The sequence below is a fragment of the Populus alba genome, chromosome 5, assembly GCF_005239225.2.
Source record: "Populus alba chromosome 5, ASM523922v2, whole genome shotgun sequence".
In the NCBI taxonomy this organism is placed as follows: Eukaryota; Viridiplantae; Streptophyta; class Magnoliopsida; order Malpighiales; family Salicaceae; genus Populus; species Populus alba.
In genome coordinates, this window is record NC_133288.1 from 23,171,569 (window position 1) to 23,198,564 (window position 26,996).

Genomic DNA, 26,996 nt, shown 5'->3' on the forward strand with positions numbered 1-26,996 from the left:
GCACTAAGACTGATAGGATTCAGTAAATGGCAAAGCGAAACTTAAAATTGGTTCCATCATGCCGCAGGATTCATGTCAGCCCTCAAAATGGCTACTCATGAGTATTGAAATTACAGAAAAAAAGCTGAGAACCATGCCCTTGAAATTTTTTACCAACTGACAGCTAGTCCATTGATGACCAGGTCCCTCCTGTAGTCAATATTTGGTTCAATGGGCGTAAGCACCACATGCTCCAAAAACTCTTCTGTTTCTCTAATTTAATTTTGCAACAAAAAAACATGTTGAAGCAGTCATCACCTACTAAGGTTACCAATAGAAGAAAAAATTAAATTTATTCACAAGATTCACCATCTATATTATATTTTCACTTGTATTGAATTAATAAAAAAAAATTAATGCATGTCTGTACAACAAATTGATACTCCAGAAATGTAAAGTACGTAAACAATATATTGATTTGGTGTTTCTAAGAGGAGAAACTCATCTGCAGCAGAGAGATCTACAAGAATGCACAGGTCACTAATTCATCTTCGACTAGTAGGGGGGGAATTCAACATGGAAAGATCTCCACAATCACACCATCCAGCTTTTATCAATACCTACAATTCACAGCCTGAAACAACACAATAATTCAATCAATGATTGAAATGCACAAAAAGCATCATCCTCTCAATAGATAAACCAAGAGGCAAAATTAACCAACTCTTGGTGTCAATTGACGATATAAAAGCGACTGAACTCAAGATGCCTTGATACCATTTTATTTTTTCCTTTAGCCGTCAGGAATTGTACACATACACAGCCATTCCCAGTTGCTTGTCCTCAAGTCCAGACTTCATCCTCAAATAGCACTTTGGAACCAGGGGATATGCCATCGTGCCTTAATGCCAACACATTTTCTTGTTTTCACATTTGCTTTCCAAATTTTCACTTATCAACCTCACATCTATAAGCTAAACTCACGCAAGACAAACTGCAAGTATCACATGTAACATTCCAAGTTATTATTGATCTCAAAATTAGTTCATTAACCAGAAAAGGATGCCAAGAAAAATTTGTAAAGTGGTCAATAATAGGAGTACTATAAATTACTCATACACGAAGTGATCAGCAATTAGAAACATACAATGGAAGATAAACCATGCTAATGTTCTCGGCTGCTAGTCTGCACCCCCATTCATCTCATCAGAAAACCAAAGAAATCTTTCAAGCAACAGTTTGTGAAGGGTTTCAAATCTCAAGAAAACAATCCCAGCTCTTCCAAAAGCATCAAACTACAACAAATAACTGAATTGCTAAGTTCTCAGTTGCTAAAACATGAAATCAAATAGCTAAATAAAATTTCCTCATTCTAGTTTTGAAAGGAAAAAAAATCGTAAGCTAAGAAATCATTCCAGTTTTAAATTGCTGCAAATCCATTATTTGTCGCCTACATTTCAAATAATGTAAAATTTGCTTTTATGTCCTATTTTTAATTTTACACCATGTGATCATCCATGGGGCAATTATCTGTCATGAGGATGACAAAAAAAAAAAAAAAAAAATTAATAGCCACATCAGCTGTATCCTACAGTAGATCTTAATCAGATGCAGGAGGAGGTGAAAGAGAAAAAAGAAGCAGCAGCTAAACTGAACAAATGTAATTGAGAAAACTATACACATGCATTGAAGATAAATCAATAAGATAACATACCTATATACTGATTCTGTCAACCATGCAAAGTGAGACAAAACTCTAAAATACAGCCTACGAAATATTACATAGATCATATGACATCAGAAGGCAATGAACAAAATTCAGTCTCATAACAAACAATAATGAAAACTGCGCTTACAATAATTGGCATCACAGGATAATTCCTAATTCAATGATCCCCGGCACCTGAACAAAAAAGATGTTGAATTAAGTGTAAGCTCAAACTTGAAGAACACACAAACAAGATAAAAAAGTTATAGTCACATCTTACTTCCTAGAACCACAGTTGCAAGGTATCTTTTTATCCTCCAGAGGAAATTTGTAATTGTAAGTAATTTCTTCACCAGCAGCTATATGGCGTTTAGCATAGATGAAAATTTTTTTCTGACTTTCAACGCTTATAACCTTTGTGTAGCAGTTGGGCTACATATGACGGTCAATTCATATCATAAGAATCGATAAATAACAACAATTTTAGTAAATGAAATCATCTGCAAAATAATTTATGTACCTACCTCGCAAGAATGGTTTATAAATCTTGCAATCCCACCACGCTTTGTGGCATCAACCTATACAATTTAGGAAGGGCATACAAAAATAACTTATTTGCCCTCATAGTTCATAACAAGCATCAAAGAAGAAAATTCAATGGTGATAACAGCAGGTCATAGTTGCTCTCCAATCCCAATATAAACTTTGTGGTTTGCATACAAGAGTGGTATTCACTAGAGGTACCACGGGACCACATGCCAGAAATAAATTGAAGCACAGTTTTGCAACAATAAAATAACATGAAAACATGTCTTAAAAAGATAATCCATCTCCAATTAGGTTTTTAGATTTTGTAATCAACAGTTGATGCCACCTGATAACAAACCTTTACCAGAAGCCCCATTTGGCAGTCCATTAATATGAACATTGCTGGGGAAGAAAACAAAGCTATATGAAAATCCTGGGGTTCAGCATACCAGAGATTTGGGGTACATTATAGACTTGGTCCACATGAATAGGTCATTAACTCAACATATGGTCACATAAATTGATTGGGAAAGAGGGCACTTCTTGCTAAAAAAATAGCCTTAAAAATCACAACATTGAAATTTGGTAGCAAAATCATAGACATGACATAATATTTGATCCACTTACCACATAACCATCATCAAGTCTAAAAAGATAACTGCTGCCAATTCCCATCTTCTCATAAAGACGTTCACGTATATCAGATATCTGTGGGAAGTAGAAAGACAATGAGAGGCCATCCATGAAATTGAGAGAAAATAGCAAAAGAAAATGAATAATTAAAAGCTCAGAGGTATGGGGGGAAAGTTTAGGAATTACAATTAAATTATGTTAACACACAGCAACCAGTATTTAAAATAAGTCAAACTTACTTGTGGACGAATCAGTTCACCAACATATTCAATTACAAAGTCCTCAGCCTCAATTGGCTCAAGAGCAACAAGACCCCAGTCATGTATTTTGCTTCGCTGGAAACGTAAATGCTTTTTTCTTGCCTAAAAGAAACATGAAATAATTATAATTTGAAAAAACATAATATTAGCAGTTCACAGATGAGCTTCATTTTTCAATTACCTTCAACTGTGTTGCTTTCAAAAGCTCAGCACCTTCAGCAGCAGCAAGAAGATTGCGAAGCTTCACCCTGTTTGTCCTTGCAGAAAGGGCCTTGCCATTTGACAACTGAGATGTATATGCCTTGGGAAATGAATACTTGGCATGAATGTGTGGCACTCCCCTAACACAAGCTCTTTCAGCAGGACTAGCACTAAGTGACCATGCATGCCATTCCCAACCATTAATTGAAGACCGGGCACAACCATCAGATATAGGGCAGGGATTTAATGTCCTGGATTTACTGGACTTTGCCTTCCGTACTGAAACCTGTCTACTTGCTGCTTGCTTGACAGCACTGTTTTCTACTTTTAGAAACTTCATAGGATGTGATACAAATCCACCATCTACTGTGCTTTTCCTTTTCGACTTTGGCACCTTATTTGCTGTACACAAGATGAAACAATCAATAACAAGGAGATAAAGAAAAATGTTTTATGCACAACACAACATAATCATAGCATTTCTTACTGTTTAGAGTCTTCTTAGAACATTCAGTAGTCTCTGCATTTTCAATTTCAACATCACAGCCATTGCAATCAAAAACTTTCCCAGCCCTCTCCTTTGAGGTTTTTATGGCTTCTTTGGCAACTTTATCATCTGAATAATAAATCATTAACAGTTGAAATTATATGACTTCACGATTTTTAAGGATTTTCATCTACAAAGAAACAGGAAGTTTTAAGAAAGAATCATACCATTAACTGCTTGTGCAATCTTCACTACTTTCCGATGACCAGCATTTTTGGGCAATGATTGGACCCTTTTTACGGTGCTTCTAACAGTGGCTTTTGAAGACCTGGCATTAACAGGTAATTCAACGAAAGTGGCTTTTGAAGGCCTACCATTAACAGATGATTCAGCCTGGCCCTTGATTCTTTCCTTCTTCTTAGGAGTCCCTACAGGTTGAACTACTACATTCTCAGAGACATTTCTGAGAAAGTTTTGCTTTCTTGACTTCTCCATGGGCCGTTTCTGCAACCCAGCATCTGTAATAGTAGAATGAGAAGATGAACCCAACTTCTTTCCTGCCAACTTTTTCTTCCGGTGATATGTGTATTTACTTGAAACCAATGACAGCACTGAAGAGTCTGGACGGTGAAATTTCCTTGACCCTTCTGTGAATTTGAAAGCTCCTTCCTAAATTTTTTAAAACAGATATACACATCAATTCAAAGAATCTTAACACTTCAAAATTCCAAAAGGCATGCCATTAAAATACAGCAACCAACAAAAATGCAATAGATGTAAAATCTGAATTATTTTCCTTATAAAAGAACTTCAGTCAAAACTAACAAATCCCTACCTCATTGCTATCAGGCTCAGTATGCTTTTTTGAAGTACAGCATAATCCAGGAAATCGATGAAGAACATCATTGACAAACAACGATTTCCAAACACTAAGTACATCATCATGCAGCTTCTGCTTGCACATTGCAATGGCAACATAGGCTCCATTCTTGGAAGTCGATTCAAGTGATTTTGAAGGTTGGAATTTACTTATAGTGGGATGGAAAATAGCACTATCTTTGAATCCAGGAGTTGGTGGCTCATTGATGTTTTCAACATCAATTGCATTGTCAGCAGAAGCATGTGTTCTTTCAAAAGCAATTGCCAGAACATTGGATATAGCATTCCCAGATTGAAATGGAAAAAATGATTTTTCTGCTTGTAGAGAACTTCGAGAATCACCAGAAAAATTTATCTTGCCTGAAATTTGGTTGGAATCAATCATCCGCTCATATTTCATTTCGGTAGAACTATACTCGCTTGCCTGGCTGAATGGAATAGAAAAGTCAACAGTTTCCTGCAGCAGAAGTAAAAGGCATAAACAATAGAGATAAAGCTGCAAATTGACAACCACAATCAAGTTCCCTTTATTTTCTTTAACCGCAATGGAAAAAAATTGAGAGCACAATATCCTTAATGTTACCTCGTTTAATCTCTTCTCCTCTGAAAAATTAACTAATTTATTCATTTCCTCTTCCACAAGAATTTCAACATACTCAGCTAAAGACACCTTTGTGGACTTATGTAGCTCATTTGCAACACTTTCTAAGATGCATTTCATGTCATCATCTGGACACTCTTTGAGCGATAGGCTATTCTGTTTGCATCGCTTTCCTTCCATACAGGCACATGAAGATCCTAATGATGATGGTGCAGTATGATCTGATTCAGTTTTGAGAAGCTCAAAACCAGGAGGGCAGTCAACACTACTAGCAGGAAATTCTTGACGAGAAAAATACTGCAAAACCATTTAAAATTGTTTCATATTTTTTAAATACATGGAACTAGGAAAAAGAAAACCTGAATAAACTCCCAACATACCGGTTTACTGGGTAATTCTTCAATCTTCTTGCACAGATATGGATGACTGAACCAAAGTTTGCTCTTTCTCCAGGAAGTTATATACTCTGCTATGGTATCATAAAAGACAGCATTCCACAGGACTTCCATGCAATAATCAGAAAGAAATCTACAAACAACTGCATAAGACCCCCAAAAATCATCGATGCTTCCAACAGATTTTGTACTTCTGAGTAACTGTGTGGACAACTCATCAACACATGCCTGATCAGGGTTATAATTGCAGACAGCGGCCTCACACTTGGCAATAGAATAATCCATCTTACTGGCAAATTGAGACTGAAAAAAATATGAAGACATTAGTGAGGTAGGGTATGGAGAGGCATGAAGAAATTCAAGCACATATAAAATCCCTAGAATCTCTACGCATTACCATTCTACCATTTGCAGAAAAAGCTATGGCAGCCTGATTATCAAGCTTATGATATCTCTCTGTTCTCTTTGTATTAGCAAACTCTGAAATAACATTGCTGATTATCTCATCTAATACAACTCTACGAGCAGCTTTCAATATTCCAGAGTGCAGTTGACAGGAAACTTCTTCAGAAATTATGGACATGAAGCTCGGAGATGAGCCAGTTTCAGTGTTTGCATCAGTCTTGGAGAAAGATTCAGGTTTATCCAATCTCCAAGCATTCATAATAGATAGCAAAGGAAGGGGTCTAAACTTATTTTGAGCATGATATATCTGCCAAATGAAATGCACAGCGATGGTTAAAATACAAGCAAAAATGTATTATATGGTGAGAAACACGGTTGAACAAGTTTGAGGCAACTGCTTACCATTAAAGAATCCTTAAGATATCCATACCAATACCAAGAATAAAGCTGCAGAAGAGAATGCGGCCCATGTCTCCTCCCTTCATCATCCTTGAATAGCCAACAGGAATCCTCACCTGACTGGGAAAAAAAAGTAGAGAAGCATTTCAGAGGTGGAAGTGAGCTGGAAGGGTCAGGGAGGGAAAGAGATAGGAAAGAGGTATGAAGGTGCAACCATCCAGGAAAAAAAAATTACAGTACCACAAGTGAAACTGGTGTAGCATAGTCAGCTGCTTCAGGGTTGGGGGTTGGTTGGTTGGAGCCATAAGTATGGTGTTGAACACAAGAATCAGATACCGATTCTGCAACTGGATAAGTAGAGACTGGAGTAGCATACTGAACGCATTGCCTAGATGCCACCAAATCCGTGGAATAATTTTTTGGCATAGTTGTGCCTGAAGTACCAGAAGAAATATATGTAAAACCAGTGGAAACATGGTCAGGAAACTGCTTGAAGTACTTGAGAGGAACCGGATTGATCCATGCTCCATTTACAATGGGATAAACAGGAAGATCCTCAGGCAGAAAACCCGTCGATAAGCCCTCATACAGTTGTTGGTGGATATAAGGACCACACATTTGTCCATTTTCATTAAGGTACATCCATCCACTAACAAAAGCAGGTGGTAAGTAGCCAGAACAACTATTTCCCTGGTATGAAGCCCTGCCCGTAATAGACAACTCAGGAATACCATCACTGTTTCCATTAGAATTGCAACTCATCTCTGGAAGGGAATTTGAACTAAATATTTCATCATAAATGAAGCAGCAGTGGCACACAGACAGACAGAGAGAGTTAGATAAATAAAAATCAAGAAATTCAGAAAAAGAAAACGATTGAGAGTAACGCAATACCCATTGAATGAGCATTCTTCTGCGTTGTTCATCGGCATGAATGTGACGTCATCACAGTTGCCAATGGAGATATATGCATTCTGTTGTTCTTGGTGATGAAAATCTGAAATCTTCAGCCTCTTTCTAGAGGAGAAAGGGAAATCGTCTTCTTGCTCTAGGAGGAGTGTTGAGGAGACCATGTTTCTCCTTAGACCTCACCTGGATTAGGACAGATCCTAATAAGGTTGGACAATAATAAATTGATAAAACAAGATGGATGATCAGAGATCCTATGTGATATTAAATTAGTTAGGGTTAAGATTACCCACAGAGAAGGAGCGAACGAGCATGACCAGTATACTATTTGTTCAGCCGATCGCAAATCTTTGATCTCAATGAAAAACAAAATAATCTCCTAACCTAATCTAATGAGGACCGAAAGAATAGTACATAACTCAAGGTTAAGTCGGCACAGGTTTACCTCGTGGCGCTGCTGTTGTTTGAAGGCGATTAGGGTTGGGCTACCGGAGGACAAGAGGATCTTCTCGCTCACACGCACCAGCTAAATTAGTAAGGGTTAAGATTATCCGCGAAGGAGCAAACGAGCATGAACAGTAAATTATGTGCTCAGCCGATCGTAAATCTTTGATCTCAATGAAAAACAAAATCATCTCCTAACCTAATATAAAGAGGACCGAGACAATAATCTATAATTCAAGGTTAAGTCGGCGGCAGGTTCACCTGGTGGCGCTGCCGTTGTTTGAAGGCGATTAGGGTTGGGCTACCGGAGGACAAGAAGATCTTCTCGCTCACACGCACCCACTATAGCAACACCCAACATTTTTCTTTAATCTTAGTTATTGCTATTATCAGAGATTTCGCTTCATTCCAGCCTCCTTAATTATATATACACAAGTAAAAGAGTGTTTTTCTTTTATTATGATATTTGTTTTACGTATCATAAATCGTGTTTCAAAATTCAAAATTTTTTTATTAAAATTTAATATAATTTATATATTTTACATCGTTTTAATATTCTAATATTAAAAATAATTTTTACAAAAAACATTATTAACATATATTTCAACAAAAAAATTTATTTTAAAAGCAATTATTATAATACTATTAAACATATTATAAATATAAATAAAAACTATGTTTTTTTTTCAAGCATTTTTAAGAAAGTAAAATTATAAATTATAAATTTTTTTATTACTGATTCAAAATTTAAACTTAAGTTGTTTTTTTTGTTTGTTTCCTTTCAGGATTATTTTACCATGGTTATTGAATTTGTTCCTTTTATTTTCTTTTATATTATAGGTTCTAACAATGTTTAATATAATATTCCTAAAAAAATAAACAAATACAATTCTTGCTTCTCCTAGATCTTCTTCTTCTTCCTCTTCTGATTTGATGTGCGACTTTGTGTGTATCTTCCTTTATCTCTTGGGTGCAATTGCGATAGAGAAGATTGTTTTTGTTTGAGAGAAATTTCTAAACGGTGTTCTTAAGAAGGCAAATAAATATAATGCTTTTGACCAAAACAATACTTTCTATCACCTAAAAAATACATTAAAAGGAATTTAGCGGTAAAAAAATAAAAACTAAAAACTTTTTTTTTTTTTTAGAACAAAGGTCCATAAATGTCAATGACATAACAATTAACTCATACTAGCTATCTAACAATTAAATCAAATAATTTTATTTTAAAAAAAAAAAGAGCTATGCAGATTGCTTTGATATATTTTCTTACATAAAAAATTAAAAGTATAAATTAAAAAGCCAATACTTAAATAAATTGATAATAATTAACAATAACCAGAAAAGAATTGAAAAAAATAGAAAATTAATATAGATTAAGATATTTAATCAAACAAAATAAGACATTTACCTGGTTGTATTTAATAAATATATTTATTTATATCAATAAAAGATAAATTCACATCCTAAAAAAACCCACGATCTAAAAGATAATCACGAATAAAATTGATTGAGTGAACTCATACCCTTTAAAAATATTATTCAAGGCTCGACACATCAATAATATTATTCAAGAATAAATATTTTTTAATTTTTAAAATAATATATTGAAAAATCAAACATAAACAAAACAATTCTCAAAAATCTTATATTTAAAGATAACATGCAAAACTCGTGATTTATATCATAAGATCATAATAAACCTATTGGAAAAAAAAATTGAAGATGATTACAAAACTAGTATTTAAAAAAAATATATATAGAATAATAAAATCGCATGAAGACAAATACTCGACAAAATAAATGTTTAAAGATAAAAAATTTTAAAAAATAATTATTTTACAAAATTTCCTAAAAATATTAAGAGTGAAAAAAGAAACATTAATTAGTAGGCAAATAAAAAAGGTTAAATTAAATTAAAAAATAACTCGCACAAGATAATTTAAAAGTTAAAACTAACCCTTGAAGCTATGGTAAATTGAAGAGGGGAGATGTGTGTGTGCGTGTCGCCATTTAAAGCTGGAATCATGTTTTGTAAAACTTTATTTTTTGGAATCAAGGGTACAGATTACACAATACAAATCACTGCTTCCATGTGCATCACGAATCAGGTTAATGTGTTCTTATTCATGTTTGCATGAGGCATAGGATTAGTTGACCCATCAAAACTTTCAAAGCAGTGCGTGGTCCAAGGTAGCATCAGCCCCCAACAGGACAAATTCAACCATATTTGTCATTTATTTGGGTCTTCTGTGTTTGCTAAATTTAAGTAAATTTGGGTTAGGAATATTTAATATTATTAAAAAATATTAAAAATATTATTATAATTAAAAAAACTATAAATTTTATTTTAAAAGTAACATAAAAATTTGTTGTTGTTGTTCTTATTATTGTTGTTAAATTTAAAAGAAAATATTATTATTATTAAAAAAAAATCAAAAAATTGATTTGAAGGGTAAAATTAAAAACTTATTTAAAAAAAAAAGCTAAGAAAAATAATAAAAAATAAAAAGACTGAAATAAAGAGTATTATGGATCTGGCATGCTTGCCAGACCCAAGAAACATGGGTCTGACATATTAATAATAAATTAAATTATTTGATTTATTTAATTATATTTATTTAGAATTATAATTTATATTTGAGTTAACATATTTAACCAAATGCATCATACACATTAAAAACTATTAGTCAAAAATTAAACTGAGATAATTAAAAACTATTTATTTAAAAATTAAACATTAAAATATATTTAATTCAGGGATTATAAATATTGGTTGAACGCTCATCTGGTCAAGAAAATAACCGCATGGACCTCCATTTACTGCAATCAAGAAATTTGAGGTTGTAACACATGGGGTTGTGGCCAAGTGGTTAAAGGGACTTGTTCTCTTCCTCCACACCAGGGTTCAAGCCCCATTTGTGTATGCCTGTCACTTTCGCGATGCCTTACATGCTCACTGGGCTTGCAGGATGTTCAGCGAGCCCGGAGATTAGTTGTGGTGCGTACAAGCTGGCCTGGACACCCCGGGTTAAAAATAAAATAAAATTGAGGCTGTAATGCAGGCCTTGATTCAATTAATGAATTGAGAAGGAAAATTCATTGCAGCCAGCACCTTCAACATGAAATTCCAGTGAACATCTAAGGCCTTCATTGAGTCAATTTTCAAAGTGCAAGGAGAGAGATTTTGTCTGTCATAGCCTCTAACCTCTTCTTGAGCAAGAATGATATTATCACCTATCCTTCTACCGTGCACAAAAGCTGATTGATTTGGACTCACAAGGCTAGGCAGAACATGTCTTGCTCTATTAGCCAAGATTTTGAGATGCACTTGTACAGAATAAAGCAGCAGGAGATGGGCCTAAAATCTAAAGCTTTGCTAGCATTTCGGACTTTAGGAACCAAGGTGATAGAAGTAGAATTAATTGCATTTATAATCTTTCCATTCTGGAAGAAATGAAGCACAGCCTCAGTGACATCAACTCCCATAATTCCCCAAGATTTCTTATAAAAGTCTGCAGAAACTCCATCTGGATCGGGAGCTTTGCTACCATTATATGAGAACATCACTCTCTTAATGTCTTCATGAGTAACTTCAGCTAACAAAGAATGATGTTGATCTGAAGAACGTTTTCTCCTAAACAGACACTGCAACTTCTCAATGCTGACGCCAGTAACATTAGCATCCTCCTTACCAAATAGGTTAGAGTAAAAGTCAACAAGCTCTTTCTTAATTTCATCGAAAGTAGTCAGTCGAACACCACCTGCATTATAAAGCATAGAGATGGTGTTCTTGACTTGCGAGCTGTGGAAAAAAGCCTTTTCTGATCTCTTTCTTGTACCCACAAGATTCTGGGTTTTTGCTTATAGGAAGACTCCCAAGCATTCATTTAATCAACGAGCAAGCCAGATAAACGCTTCTACTCATTAACAAGAATATTAGAGGGATTTTCCTGCAGCCTAGCTTGAATATCATATAATTCTTGCCTTACCTTTTGAGCTTTTCCAGAAATATCTCCATGAAGAATTAAGGTGCTTGAGAGGTTGCACAAGAGCTTGCAGTTTTTTTCAAACCTTAAACAAAGTAACTCCAGCAATATCCAAGTCCTAATACCTTCTTGACTTCGTTAGACCGCTAATCCCTCTGCCCAATACATGCAACTTCCTGATCTCATTTCCAACATCTGCTCTACTACCACTCACCATATAATCCTCCTCCGCTTGGAAATACTTCACCTTATTGTCAACACTGTCATTGATCCTTATTGTCAACACTGTCATTGATGACCAGTACATGTATAAATACTTGTTTGTGTGCTTGTATATTTATTTTTCCATTCTTTTACATGTAATTTTTTGTTTGGATATTGAGTTTTTAGCAGTCTTCGTTTCTTTTCTTTCTAGATCTGCTGCATACATACTTACACTAATCATTAAATTTAAGATGAGTTCGTCCAATTAGGTATATTTAGAATATATTTTTTATTAAAATAATATATTTTTTTATTTTAAAAAAATTATTTTTGATAGTAGTACATCAAAACAATCTTAAAATATTAAAAAAAATTGTATTTTTAATTTTTTTAAAATTTAAAATCCAACTCTTAATTTATATTATGCATTCACTTGACAACCAACGATAATGTATATTGCGCTTCACTTGACAACGGACGAGAAACAGCCGGGCATGGAGAAGAACGAAAGTCAAGCCAGCAAAAAGTATCAAAAGAAACCAGGATGCCAGACCAGAAAAAATAATTATAAAACGGAAAGCAGTGAAGAAAACCAACGATAAGAATGAGCTCCAAATACAACCACAGCAAGTTTGACGCCGCTTTTTAACTGCCAAAATCGCAGTCATCATGGTTCAGGTTCTGGCAAAGAACCTGGCACCACTTTCGACAAAAACATAAATGGTTTATATTGGAAAACATAATTCTATTAGCTTACTAAGAACTTTTTTTTCTTCCAATATATGGAGTTTACAGTTTCTTTATCATATCACTGTTCCGTTGCTAATCTCTTTCCACATACAAAAAAATAATAATTTAAAAGATAAGCAATAATTAATAAAAGAACAAATGGTTTACATAAATAGAACACGATTTCTAAGACTGTGAGGGTGGTCAGCTGACGGAGACCGGTCTTGCAATGCCATAAATGAGGCAAAGATGCCAACCATGCTGAAGCGAAACAAATAAAAATACCTATATTCCCAGCCAAGTGCAAGCATGCCTACCCCTTTGACACTGAAAGTTCAAGATCCTTCAGAGGCATGCTTTCCACACCCACCTTCAGAAGTCTGATTTCCTCTTCTGTCAAACTGTTCTTTGTATGGGGAACAGTCTTGGCATTTGAACTCTTTTCAGCCTCCACCGCCCAACTATAAACTACCATACCAACAACTGCAATAACCATCCCCATTATGTTCTTGAAAGTCAGCTCAGAGTCAAAAAGAAGCCACCCCAGTGTGAGAACGCAAATTGTTTTCATGTGACCTAAAACCTGGAAAGAAGTAGCAGAGAACCTTCCAATGCAGAGGTATTGGCTCACATTGCAGAACACAGCAAGGGAGCATGAAAGAATTATAAACAGCTGCACAAATTCAAACTTGTTATTAGTTAAAAAGTTGGCAAAAGTTGTTCCAGTGTATGAATGATCCAGTGAAGAATGAGAATGGAAAAAAGAAAGAAAGGCGGAGGAGCTTACAATGGCACCAGAAGATATCTTATAGTGTGTAATGAATTTGCCATTAAGGTAGTAATCAATGAACGGACCAAGAATAAGGAGAGAGAGGGCTTGAATTGGCGCTGTTCTACTCAGCAACTCGAAAGATCCAATTGAGTACTTCTTCTGCAAGGAACCAATAGTCTGTTCCACAAAGTAAAACAAAAAGAAATGAAATTTGTTCCACAAACATTATCATGATGAAACACTGTATTATGCGACAATGTGCTTTGATATCATAACATGATCACTCGTGCTGATTGGACTACATTCCATACCTCAGTATCATGCCCTGGAAACAGTTAATTGAAAAGGTTATGACTCTTGCATACTACATTTTTTCTTTCAAAATCTTTTACAAAAAGATTTTTCCATCTTTGATGAAGCTCGTCTTTGTAGCCCAGAGTGCATTAGAAACAGCAGTTAAATTTTAGTTCACAAGAAAGTAGCCACTCTCTCTCTCACTCTATAATAACCGAAGCCAATTCATTGGGTTATTGAGATAGAAAGATATCTACAAATGCTGCAGTGACATCTATATGGGAAGAAACCATATCAAATGGTTTGGCTTCCCTATTTATTGATCCTTAGAATCCTCGATCTCTATCTTACAGGCTAGCATGTGCCCCAAATTCATTTTCCCACAAGAAGTCTCGAGGTGTAGGTGGAATCAAAATCATATGCATCTCAAAAAATCAACAAAGTTCAAACGTCACAAAACTGATTATTAATATAGCACTTCCGTCCTGGGATGTTATGGGGCTTGCAGGCAGAAAGAAGGAAAGATATAATAAATAAAGGGAAAGGAATGTTTACAAAAAATACTCACAATCTGTTGCAAAGAGGTGGAAAGAAGGAAGGATATAATAAATAAAGGGAAAGAAATGTTTACAAAAAATACTCACAATCTGTTGCAAAGAGGTGGACAAAACAGCTAAACAGGCGCATATAAAACCTTTGGCATTAACCTTGACATCAGTGACAGTGCAAACACCAACACCTATGACGACAACGAGAACAGATAACTTGACTTCCTTGGAGTATTGTTTACTGTGAATGATCCACTCCATTATGCACACCACTGGGATCATACTGAGCTTAGAAATCTGAACCATGCACCAATTAATTAATTGCACCATTTAGCTGCTATGATGGAAAAGAAAAAATCACTAGTAATGGAAAATGTAGGATGCGAGTCCCCATAGCGTAGATTAAAAAAAGGAGGCAGGGAAAAGTAGATCTGGCAGGTAGGAGTTCGGTTGAGTAATAATAATAATAGAAGCAGCACATACTTGGTAGAATCCGACAGAGTTAAGCATGAGACTCAGGTTCATGCCAGTGATGGAGACATTGGCAACGATTGAGAACCAGAAGAGCTCCCACATAGGGACGTGCTTTGATACAGAGAGACCAGTAGCATTTGAAACGAGGCCGACAAGAGCCGTTACAGCAAAGTGGAAGCCGGTTAGGGTTGTGGCTGCAAAATAATAGATTCAACGGATCAATTATTAGTATTATGATATGAATGATTAGATCTAGAGATGGAGTAGAGATAATAACAATACCAAAACTGAAAGCATAACCGCTGAAGGACATGAGCTGCTTATTGGCCATGATAATACCAACGGAACTGATGACGTTCATTGCCCAGGCTCCCACATCCGACACCGCCGACTTCTTGTTCTCGCTCTCCATTATTTTTATCGTTTTTTAAAAAAAATTTCTAGATTAAGATTTGATATTCTAACAAACAGATCTCTCAATTACAGAAATCAAATCAAATAATAATAATAGCTACTAATATTACTAGAAAGGAAAAAATAAAAATGGACACAACAGAGAAAAGAGGAGGCGGATTTTGCTTTTGAAAGGTGAAAAGGAGAGAATCAGCCTCCGCCAAAACAGAACAGAGTATGTAATTAGCAGGAGTGGAGAAGATCCAGCATTGATTCAACAATAACAATAATACTCTAAAAGGAAGGAAAGAAAGGAATGTAGTGGAAGAGGCAGTGAGCAACCGTGCGTTTGTGTTGTGTCCGCTTTAATTTGAGTTGAGATGGGGTGGCTTGCGAGTTGGGTGGGGAAGCAAATTGTTCCTTTTCAGTATCACCATCCCCAGTCGACTCTCCCTCTCCCTCCTCTCCCTCACTCTATCTATCTATCCGTCCCCTCGCTAGGTTGGCTACCCGTTTGTCACCTTTCACTAATCTCAACGCACATGCATTTTGCTTCTATTTTACCTTAAATCCCTTCATAATTACATTTTACTAACACAACAGGCAGAGTAAGGAAATACCATGTATCCCGCATCCCCCTATTTTTTGCCCTTTTATTTTCTTCATTCCTTTTCTGTTTGTTTTTAGATTTCGGGAGTAATTAATACACGATAAAATTTGCCAGCCCAAATCCTTCTTACTATGCATACAAACAAATCATACAGGGGCATCTTACTATCTCCGAGTGGCAAGCAAGCCATGAGTATTAGTGCTATGTAAATGAATTTTTTTTCATAAAAATGGCTAGTTAATAAAAGCGTTACTTTAGATTAAATGTTATTAATGTCAGTAAGCAGAGCTTAGGAAATCAGGTGAAGTACTCGCTAACTAAATAAACTCCTAATTGTCCCCCCCCCCCCTAATAAATTGTATCCCGGTGGTTGCAAACTTGCATGTCCACTTTCGTTCTTCACGGTCATTCCCTCCCTCACTTTCGTCTTTGGTCTGTTTTTTCTTTCTCCTTTCAAGTTTAGCTCTTTAATTGATTGTGTAGAAGAAGAAAGTTACAGCGAGGCGGGTTGCGGGCACCAAAACAGCAACTCATTTTCTGTTGCCACACATTTTGTAATCTCTGCACATGGATTGAAGGATTTGATCTGTTTTTATGTTGCAATCATGAATGGAGCCAATCTATCAAGCATCATGTGCATATGGTAGCAAGCCAAGCCTAGGGCGAGCACTTGCTGTACATCTACCGCCACACCAATTATTGCTCTGTCATGGGGGAGGAGAATTCCATTAGAGGCCAATCAATAGCAACATTTATTCTCTCATTAATAATAATAAAAAAAAAACCCAACATTTTTTAGAAAGAGTTATTTTTTTTATTTAGTACAAAAAATCAAATACCATACTCGGTAATTTTATTTTTTCTAATTTATTTGGAACTTTTATTGCAAACCTTATTCAACTTTTATGCTCGGTCAAATAAGTAACCAACCCCAAATTTAAAAAGCTGCAACCACAGTAATCTTGATTCTTTAAAAGGTGTCATCCACTCTTTCAAGGTTGACAAAACTTCTTCCAAGCACCATACACAAATTTTAGGCAGCTCCAAAGGCAAACATACCAATCCTGCTTGCTTTATCTACTAGAGTAGCAACAATACATCAATCACCAGGTAATAAATACACTAAGCAAAAAACTGATCCTGAATGTACATCTGTGAAAGCATATAACAAACAGAGACATGAGAACTACAGAATAATACAGCACAAGCCAGCCATCTAGAGAAAATATAAAGAAACACCATCGCCTTCTACAACCACCTCTCCTTTTCTCGTTGTGTATTAATAGTTTTCTTCCATAAGTAAATAAATATATAAATCACACGGTGCCAGCTAAAAATGGCGAGTTGGGCTTCTCCATGAATACTCAACAAATGAAAATTCACACCTTTCCCAGATGCCACAACATTGCTATACAAGCTTCTCACACATGGGATCATCATTTCCCACCATCAGTTGCTGCCTGTTGAAGAATGTCTCTGTGCACCAGGAGGTGCCGTTGGCCTTGGGAAGTTGTAGTTAAACTGAGCACCATTAAATTGCGGGGCTTCCACATAGGGGCTCTAAGATGTCCAATAAATTCACAGGCAACAAAAGAAAAAAAAGAGGAAAGGAAAAGGAAATCAGTAACATGAACGAGAGAAATTGTAAATTATATTAGATGAACAAGAGTGCTTTTACTCTCTCAGTCTCCCATCCTCCCTTCCATTATTCTACCATGTAAAAAAGTCAGGGACTGTTCAGGCACTCATCGGAGATACATTAAACATAAAAATCCAACGCATCAATAACTCCCCTTTTTTAACACTTTGGTTAGGCAATAATTAAACCTTAAACATTCAAAATTAAAACCCAATCACTCTAGATGGCTATATGTGGGCGGGAGGGTTTGTCATATACAAGTGTGTCTATGAAAAGTGAAAATTGTTATTTCTATTTAATATTTTCTAATTTAGTTCATTTTTCGGTCAAAAGTCATTCCATTGCTCAGTAAAAGTCATGCCAAATAAGCTTTGCAAAAATCATCACATGAACATTTTTTTTTTGCTTAAAATGATTTTTTTTTTATGTTTTCGGATTGTTTTGATGTGTGATGTCAAAAATGATTTAAAATTAAAAAAACTTCATTTTGATGCATTTCTAAGAGAAAAACACTTTGAACCGTCACCGCCACCACAATCTCAAACAAGCCCTAATCTCCACTGCAGACAAGTCCCATCACCCCATCTCAGCAAATGGAATAAGAATAAAAGTAAAGTCAGTACCATCTTTGTCAATTTAACTTCCTAGTACAACCTTTGGACAATTAGCTCACAACATACATTCACACCTGTGGTGGCATTGTCTATGCTCACTTACATAGTTTTACGAAAACTTGTTTGGTTCTATAACCCAGTTTCCAATTAACATGCAAACATCTTCCCCCTAGTTTGTTCTTAGAAGCACTATTAATTGTAAGAACTTTTTCTTATCCTGGTTGTTCTACTTCTGCACACACAACACAGCATAAAGAAAGCCAAAGCTACCTTCACTTTACTTCAGCACTTCAGTACTATGAAAATGTTTATGCATGAAAGGGCCCTGTCTACACAATCATGTCCTACACCAGATTTTGTAACCTTGCCTAACTTTTCCTGAACTGTCTCACAAACTGAAATTTGAAAGTGATAAAATCACTTCAGTTTGGCCATGAAACACATCTGTTAGTACTGAAAAGTTGAAATTCCTGGAAGCCCGAAAAGAAAAGGAGATCCAGAAGTTGAAAGGAACCAAGCCCCTATGTGTGATCAGCTGGAGATTAGAAAAATACCTGTGATGCCAAAGTGCTATAAGATGCCTCTTCAGGACTTTTAGATTTTGGTGAAGTACTAGGAGAACAGGCATCGAAACTTGGTTCTCTTCCATTCAGTTTATGCAGAGAACCACCTAGCACAGGTTCACCCTCACCTCCATCGACAGATTTCATGCTCTATGTTCACAAGTCTTAGATGCTTGAGGAAATAATTATTTTTATTAGAGAAAGCGCAAATAACCATGGTGAAAGTAATACCTGGAAGATTTTACCAAGAGTTTTCAAACCCTTGGCTCGTGCACGAAGCTCTTCTTTCTTGACATTGCTGTCTTGAAGAACCTAAAACAAACCATCAATAGATTACCACCAAACAAATTGAACCTATTATGCAACTAAGTTTTAGCCAACAACCATTAATATCTATGGACTAGCAAAACAACCATCTGACAAACACGGGAAAGAGTAGCCTCAATATCAGCTACATTAAGCTTCCACAGTGAATCAGTCATCAACTTCTTGTGGGATTGCATGTATGCTTCAAGCTCTTCTTCAGTATAGTTCCCTTCTGCACTGAGCTGCTTTTTTATGTCCTCTTGTAACTGGATCAGGGCAATGGCACCTGGCAAAACCAGCCACAAAAGAAACAAAAAAGGAAACTTTTTTTTTTTTAGAAAAACCCTTAGATAGCCTAGAGAAATATCTCTCATGCAGAAAACCATGTGAACTTTTTTTTATTGACATAAACCACAATGATACATGTAATGCTACAAGAAGAAAATATGCACACACACAAGCTGGTGTGTGTGAAGAGAGATAAGATGCATGCCCAGCACATTGGAAATATATCAGAATTGGATACCACTTTTGAAACCTATAACCACTCCTAAATAATGGCCCAAGAGCCTGTATGGTTTGACCAAAATGAGGATCACATGAGCAACTACCCATACATGGTTACGATCAAAGCCATATATATCTACCAACCTGTGGCTGCAGTTACTTGGGATTTAATAGAGTGGCCTTTGTTTCTAAACCACTCAGCAATGAATGGCACACCCAGATATATCGCTTTCTTCCCAAGCTCTTTTGCTGCCTGCCTTGCGTAAATGTAACCAATTGTGTTCAACATATCAGCACCATAAGCTGTAAAACATTTAAGAACAAAGAATTAATAAAAGTGTTCAGTATTGTGTCATAAAGAACACAAAAGATAGAAGGATTGCACAGGGCTATGGCTGAAATTCAACTTGACCAGTCATTGACCAAACTTTGTCTCAGCTAGTATGAGTACACAAAAAGATAAGAAAGGCAACTTTCATTCTGTTTCATAGGATGAAATAAATTAAGAGCATTAAATTTATATGAATTGTATTGTTTATTACAAATTTGTGTCCTAAATTGTTGTGTCTTATGATCTTCATAAGATGCCTGTTGTGCTTCTGTTTTGTGCATTCCTTAAGGCTATAAGCAGACTCCACAAAACAACTGTTCAGACATGCCAAATCCCTCAAAAGATTGAAGCCTGGCAAACTTAATCCACTTTGTTCTCTCTGCCACATCGTGACCCAACCTTAGTCAGCCGGTTAGATTTTGACCAGGGATTTCTTTCTTTATTTTAGTATTTCCAGTTAGATAAAGTTCCATATTGATGTAGATTAATATAACCTTAAACAACAATAGTACAGCTACCACAAAATGTCAGCATAGAAACTTTCAAGTAGAGCTAATATTGGTCTATAAGCTTCAATTGTAATCAGAACCTAACTAATGAGCAAAATCTTGATTCTTTTCTCTTGGTGAATACCCAAATCCTCACTTTTTCAGCGATACCCGCTACATAAGAATCAGGAAACAAATGTCCCGTGCATAAACAGCAGAATCAATTTTCATCCCTTCTGGTACAACCATACATTATGTTAAGAATTCCTCGTGGAATCAGCATCTTAATCAATTAAACATCAAGTTTTTTATGATTATGTCAACCAGCAAACTCATGCATTGGACACCAATGAGTTCAGAAGCCATAAACCATCACTTGAAAAAAATGAGAAAACCATTGTGAGAGTAAAAATCTCTCCCAGTAAAAATGGAAATGGTGAATTGGCTGTTTCAAGTGTAGATTCTAGATTTAGAAAAGTACTTCAGAGTTTAATTCTCCCGAAATTCAATGTAAAGCAAAAGGGAATGTCAATTCAGCTTTAAATAAAACCAGGCAGACACAGATTACTTCTCTTATTGTATTGCTGTTGTTTTTCATTCATTCTCCTTTAAACAATCATTTCCAGAAAATGAAAATTTACCTGCATTTGAGAGCCTAGCTACTTCAGCTTCGGCATGTTTAATGAACTCCTCTTTGTTGCCTTGTACATATTGATTGAGTCGATCTTTCAGTATTTCCACGAGCTTTTCTTCCCTCTCCTTCTGAACAACCTGTTGTAAAATAAGTATTAAAAAAACAACCCTTAATAAAATAGATTTATCAGCAAATATTCAAGTAACAAAACAGAACAAATCTTCAATGCTCAGAGTGTGTTTGGTATTGCAGTAGCTGTTGTGGTTTAAAAAAAATTGTTTTATAAAAAGTACTTTTAGTTGAGGTTGGTTTGAAAAAATAGGTGTTTGGTTAAAACTGTGGTTGAAATTGAGGTTGAAGAAAAAGTAGTTAAATGTGTTTGGTTATAATGCTTTTGAAATTGAGGTTATAAAATAATTTTTTAAAAAATATATTAATATTGATGGTTTTAAATTTAAATATTATAAAATTAATTACTCCTATTACATCATCAAAAAAATAATACTTTATATAAAATATTTTTTATTATTCCATTAAACTAATTATAATTCCATTACGTACAAAATTCATCCGACAAGAACTACAGTTTTCATAATTTTTTGAGCGTGTAATAAAATTAAATAAAATACTATCAGATATAAAATTGATATTAATGTGCGAGTGAATTTAATTCACTCTATACTAGTTTTTCAAAAAAAAAAATTGTTCACATCGCGAATGAATTTAATTCTTTAAACTAGTTTTTTTTTTAAAAAAATTAATACAATTAACACACTTAATCCAACAAAAAAAAAATAAAAAAATAGTGCACAGTAAATTGCTTTTTTTTGTTACCAAACGGCTGCGGATTGCGTTTTAAATAAAACGCAGCCGCAACCACGTAGACAAACACATCGTCAGTCCAACTTAGCCAAGCCAGGGTATAGATGCCTGAAATACAAACTCTTATCGACAAAACTTTGAGAAAGTGCTAGATAGAGGTTTTAGTGTTCCATGTGAAAATTAATGTCATATCTTATGCCTAAGTATGAAATGCTGCTAGCTGATAAAGTAATGTTGGTGTACTTGTGGCATGCAACTGCAAAACTGAAGTGTCCATCTCAGTGCCATTATCATATCTAACTCGAAATGCTTTTGTTTTCCTCATTTGTCATCTTTTTAAGTGTTTTTTTTGTTTAATTTTGCCTACAATAATGCTCAAAAAATATCTGTATGCAGGGCTTACTCTAATTACAAACAGAACATAACTTTGTTCAGCCTCTGTTAAGGCTATATATAATACTTTAAAAGCAACTTCTTTATCGCTTAATTGCCAAATAAAGGGTCCATTTGCACTCTGATTTGGTTTGAGATTTGTGATAGTTGCAGCAGAGGTTCTAACACTCTGCCCAAAAGCCCTCAGTTCTGACAGTAATATCAGCAAAGAGAAGCAAGAAAAAAATTTCTTGTGGATCACAGGGATGGAAACTCACATTCCCTTGCTCCTTTTGTTGTATCATTCACTTCTTGTCACAATTTAAATTCCTCAACAGTAACAACACTCGTTTTAAAAGTAACCAAAAAAATCAGCACAAAAAAAAAACATATAAAAAACAAGAAAAGTTTTAATGAAAAGCCAAAGGTTTGGTCGATGATAAATAATGGTACACTAAGGATCTTACCCTCATTTTCTCTTGCAATTTTTTAGTATCCAATTGTTCCCCCTCTGTGAAAATGTCTAATGAAGCCATTGATGCCATAGCAAGCTGTCCTATGTAGTCCCCGAAAAGCTCACTACCGAAAAGCATCGCAAAAATTGCTGCAGGTTCAATGATTTCACTGCAGAGAATGAAGAAGATGTAAACAAATATAACAGGAAAAAATATGAGGAAAGAATTATCAAGCTCTGCATACATAGAAATCCATAGGGGGCCAGGCAATCCATCAACCTTAAAACTCATTTATCCACAGGTTAAGAATAAGAAACTAACGTTGAGATTCCAGATTTTCCATAAGCATCGTATGCTTGCCGCTGGGCAGGATCACTTAATACTTGGTATGCCTCTCCCAACGTCTGAATTAAAAAGAAAGAAACCTCAATAAGAGATGCCTAAGCTTTCAATAACTGAACACTTACTTTTGTTCCTTCCGATCCTCAACATGTATAGCACCCATTAATCTGACAGTAGAAAGTTAACATAGAATTGAAGATAACAATAATAGATAGCTAGAAACTTGTACCCATGTTTTAAAAGTCAGGATAATAGATTACTAATTTTTCCTCTGATTCATCTGTACATAGGAGGCTATAACTGTACTCCTTCACCTCCCTGTTCCTTTTTGTCTTTGCTTACTCTATTCCCTACCTTCTCTGCTCATTCAGACCTAGTCTCATACTTTATATTCCCGCCTTTTTATTAATATGTCTTATCAGTAATGCAGCAAGTGATGCTAGATAAATAAGCTTGAGTGAGTGTAATGGGAGGGAAAATGCACATATCCAACCCTTGAACACAACATCTGGATTTCACGTAAGAGTTAAAAGCCAACCAAATGTGCCTCTCCTGTACAAAGGAGAACATGCAGAAGAGACTAAAAGGATGACTCATGAACCACTTCAAGACATATTGATCTGAATTGAGTGCATAAATCTTTTTCAAACATTACTAGTGGGAAGGTAGCATGCGAATATGACTGTGATTGTTAATAACGTATCGCTGTTTAGACAAAAGAAGTCAGAAACACCCACAAAAATGCACCTGTTTTTTCTATTTCTAGTTTCCGTTTTGGGAATCCATGTAAAAAAAATCACTATATAATTCAGTTCAAAGGAGCAATAACCGATTGTCCTGAATTCTTTAATTAGCTACTAGTTGTTTGATAAAATTAGAAAGGGAAAGAGTTGCCTGAAAATTCTTTGCGGCAAGGGGATCATTAGGGTTTTTATCTGGATGGACCTGCCGAGCCTGCATAGTAAAATTTAACAAAAACAAAAAACAAAGAAATGAATCTTTAGTGAAGAATTATAGAATAGAAAAGTAAGAAATCAGATCATTGTATGAGCTCATTTAATCAAATCCTTATCATCGTAACGGATCCAGACAGTTGAGTTGGATGGGTAAGTGAAAAAAGGAGATCTACTCGTTCGTACTGAGAGAGAAAGCAAAAGTGAATTGAAATTGAAATAAGTGATTACCTTGATGTAATAGGCTTTCTTTATCTCAGCCTCGGTGGCCGTGGGGCTGACTCCGAGCACGTCGTAGTATTCTGTTTCTTTTACCATCTTATAATTTCTTCCTTCCAATCTAGATCCCTTTTCCTTTCCCTTTCCCTACTAATCGATGATTACTAGCTAACTAGTTTTATTTTTGAATCTTATAATCTGATGTTTTTCTCTAAGAGACTTTTGCGATGCCTTCTCTCCCCTCAGCTCCTTCGTTAGTAATTGTCAGCAGGGGGGGGCGGTAATAAAGAAAGAAGATGATGATGATGGTGAATGGTGGTATGGCGTTGCTATTGATCAGCCCTCCATTGAATATTTTTTTTTTGGCGTTGACTACTGCCTGCTTTTAGCGTTGTACCTTCTTCTCTTATGCCTCCTTCCCTGCTTCTTCCGCTTGTACCTTCTTCTTATTCCATTTCTAGAATTTCAAGTTTTACACTTCAGACTTTCAAATTCAAATTAATTAAAAAACTGGGGATTTACGGTGGCCCCCTCACATGATATGGTCCCTTTCTTCTTCTTCTTCTTCTTGTTTTTTTTTTTTTTTAATAATTTTGACCATATTAACCAAATTATAAGAAAATTTATGAGAGCTTGCGCTTGAAACACTAGGTTTTGGCAGAATATTTATTGTAATCCGATACATTTTGCAAATTATTGTTATTGGAACTTAATTTTGATGTTAAACTTTATTTTTTATATTTTTTGACTTTGGGTATAAGAGAAATGAGAGAAAATCACCATAACCCAATGTTAGATATAGAAAATCTTTGTTTACACCAATTATAAATACTAAAAAAATTGAAATTGATGTTCAATTGCTTTTTTTAATGAGAGGAACTCGTAGTAGATGGTTTGTTTACCTTGATGTCACCAAGAAAAACATATTTGATTTTGGTAAGATTCTTGATTTTGGGTTGATTTTTAAGTTTTAAGATGGTTTCTTGAGTATTTTTTTGGTAATGAATAGGTTTATTGAGTTGCCTATAATGTTTTCTCTATGTTAAGGGTAAAAAATGGGTGGCAAATTTAATTTTTTGGTCTAAAAAACCACAAGCTTGTTTTTTGGGCACTATAGTAGCTAAAAATTAGGCAATATATACGATGCGTTGTTTGATTTTATTTTTCAAAAATATTAAAGCAGATAAACATGTCATCTCCTTTAAATGCAATGAAAAAAAGGGCCAAAGTGCACAGGCCTTAATAAAATAGATCAAGTGGGCTAGCCTGACTTGTGAGGCCACCAACGCTTGGCCTTTTTTTTTTTGTGAAAATAATAATTTTTTTTCAATTTTTTAAAAAAATTAATATTTTTTTATGTGTTTTTATTTCAAAAATAATTTTTATTTATATTTAAATTAATGCACTTTCTTTCTTTTATTATGTTTAGAAAATCTCTTTTAAATGCTGATTATTTTTTTTTATTATATGAATTTAATTTTTCAAGAGGTTTTATACACACACAAACATATTATATGCATCTTTTGTATAGATAAACTTTATTTTTAAAATTAAACAAAAATTATTTTAATATAATACTTATAATATGTGTAACCTTATATGATATTTTTTTTCTTTTCTTTTATTCAATCAATTTAACATGTGTGTCTATTTTTATTATCGTTTGGTTGATTAAAAAAATTATTTTTATTTTCAAATAATATTTTTAACATGTGCAGTCTTGCACGATAATTTTTTTTTAAGTTTTATTTTTTCAATCGTGTGTTTATTTCTATTGTCGTTTGATTGAAAAAAAAAATATTTTAATAAACAAATTTAGCAAACATAAACCATGTAAATTTCTTATTTTTTCAAGATTAAATATCTTGATTTATATATGTCTCTTGATTTTTTTATTTTTATTTTTAGTTATTATTTGTGTTTTTTTTTCATTTATTAACACATATAATTCTTGATTTATTTTATTATATATATACATAAATTTTTTTTATTTTAACTTATAATTCTTTTAATTACAAGAACATGTTGAAAAACATGTGCATACAAATTGTTTTGTTAGAAAAAAAATATTTAACTCGCAGAGAAGTACAAGTCAAGTATCTAGTTATTATACATTGTATGATTTTTTCACTGTTCTAGCATTCTTTAATAAATAATTATGTTTTTGTTTATTGTATTGTTGTTGCTAAACTATTTTTTTTAATGTCATATTTTTTTGTCTTTGAGGTTTGTAATAATTTATGTGTCCATGAAAACAAACTTTATTTTTTGTCATTTTTATTATAATTGTTTTTATACTACAAATTTAAATATTGTTTTATTACATTGGAATCTTGTTGAATTCTTAATTTTTATCAAACATCTTGAATTTTAAAAACAAAAAATTACCTTAACCCGTCATATGATTTATTTGTTTTTTACTTACCTTTCGTGTTTTTAAATATTATAGTTTCCATCCTAAACATTATTGCACACATAATAATTTACATCATAAATTTTTATACAGTTTAGTTTATTTTAAACTTATTAAAGATGTACATTACAATTTTTCAGAACATAAAAAATAAGTCTAAAAACAACTAAATTATAAAATGATCAGGCTAAAATTATTTTTAGAATTCAAGATGTTTGATAAAAAATCAGAATTGAACTAGAGGCTGATTTAATAAAAATAATATTTAAATTTGTAGTACAAAAACAATTAAAATAAAAATGACCAGAATAAAAAAAAACAACTTTTTTTTCAAATTTAATCAAAAGAAGTTCCTTTTCATTTACTCTTTATTTTTTGTTCCTTTAGTTTTAGGATTTTATGTATGTGTCTTAAAATTCAACCCCCAAGTTTTGAAAAAGAATGAGAAAGTCATGAGAAAATAAGGAAGGCGAAAGAAAATGGTTGATTGAACATGT

The 26,996-nt window shown here is 34.2% G+C and overlaps 3 protein-coding genes across 11 annotated transcripts; all 3 read right to left on the reverse strand.

Moving 5' to 3' along the window:
- Positions 1-313: 313 nt before the first annotated feature.
- Positions 314-8,249, reverse strand: LOC118061850 (histone-lysine N-methyltransferase ATXR7). Of its 9 annotated transcripts, none has more exons than XM_035075449.2 (21): positions 8,090-8,249; positions 7,830-7,910; positions 7,370-7,567; positions 6,716-7,256; positions 6,479-6,595; positions 6,069-6,383; positions 5,657-5,974; positions 5,259-5,573; positions 4,632-5,132; positions 4,024-4,465; positions 3,797-3,925; positions 3,290-3,711; positions 3,088-3,210; positions 2,843-2,923; positions 2,212-2,265; positions 1,968-2,119; positions 1,836-1,882; positions 1,694-1,747; positions 1,127-1,274; positions 757-973; positions 314-613 (listed from the first exon to the last, which is right to left on the reverse strand). In XM_035075449.2, the coding sequence occupies exons 3-17, from the start codon at positions 7,546-7,548 to the stop codon at positions 1,861-1,863; spliced, it is 3,711 nt and encodes a 1,236-aa protein (XP_034931340.1). In that variant the 5' UTR covers positions 7,549-7,567; positions 7,830-7,910; positions 8,090-8,249; the 3' UTR covers positions 314-613; positions 757-973; positions 1,127-1,274; positions 1,694-1,747; positions 1,836-1,860. The 9 variants fall into 9 exon arrangements, with proteins under 9 accessions (XP_034931340.1, XP_073265423.1, XP_034931339.1 ...); XM_073409322.1 differs by having other exon boundaries at positions 7,370-7,584; XM_035075448.2 differs by having other exon boundaries at positions 8,028-8,245.
- A 4,620-nt stretch (positions 8,250-12,869) lies between these two features.
- LOC118062278 (UDP-rhamnose/UDP-galactose transporter 2) lies at positions 12,870-15,842 on the reverse strand. Its single transcript, XM_035076003.2, has 5 exons — positions 15,121-15,842; positions 14,848-15,032; positions 14,461-14,661; positions 13,538-13,699; positions 12,870-13,423 (listed from the first exon to the last, which is right to left on the reverse strand). The coding sequence occupies exons 1-5, from the start codon at positions 15,248-15,250 to the stop codon at positions 13,064-13,066; spliced, it is 1,038 nt and encodes a 345-aa protein (XP_034931894.1). The 5' UTR covers positions 15,251-15,842; the 3' UTR covers positions 12,870-13,063.
- Positions 15,843-16,934: 1,092 nt separating this feature from the next.
- Positions 16,935-24,408, reverse strand: LOC118062277 (chaperone protein dnaJ 10). The gene is made up of 10 exons (XM_035076002.2): positions 24,099-24,408; positions 23,809-23,868; positions 22,894-22,976; positions 22,585-22,741; positions 20,931-21,060; positions 19,615-19,773; positions 19,071-19,249; positions 18,889-18,969; positions 18,649-18,807; positions 16,935-17,401 (listed from the first exon to the last, which is right to left on the reverse strand). Exons 1-10 carry the CDS (start codon positions 24,183-24,185, stop codon positions 17,291-17,293), a joined length of 1,206 nt encoding a protein of 401 aa, XP_034931893.1. The 5' UTR covers positions 24,186-24,408; the 3' UTR covers positions 16,935-17,290.
- Positions 24,409-26,996: the final 2,588 nt, after the last annotated feature.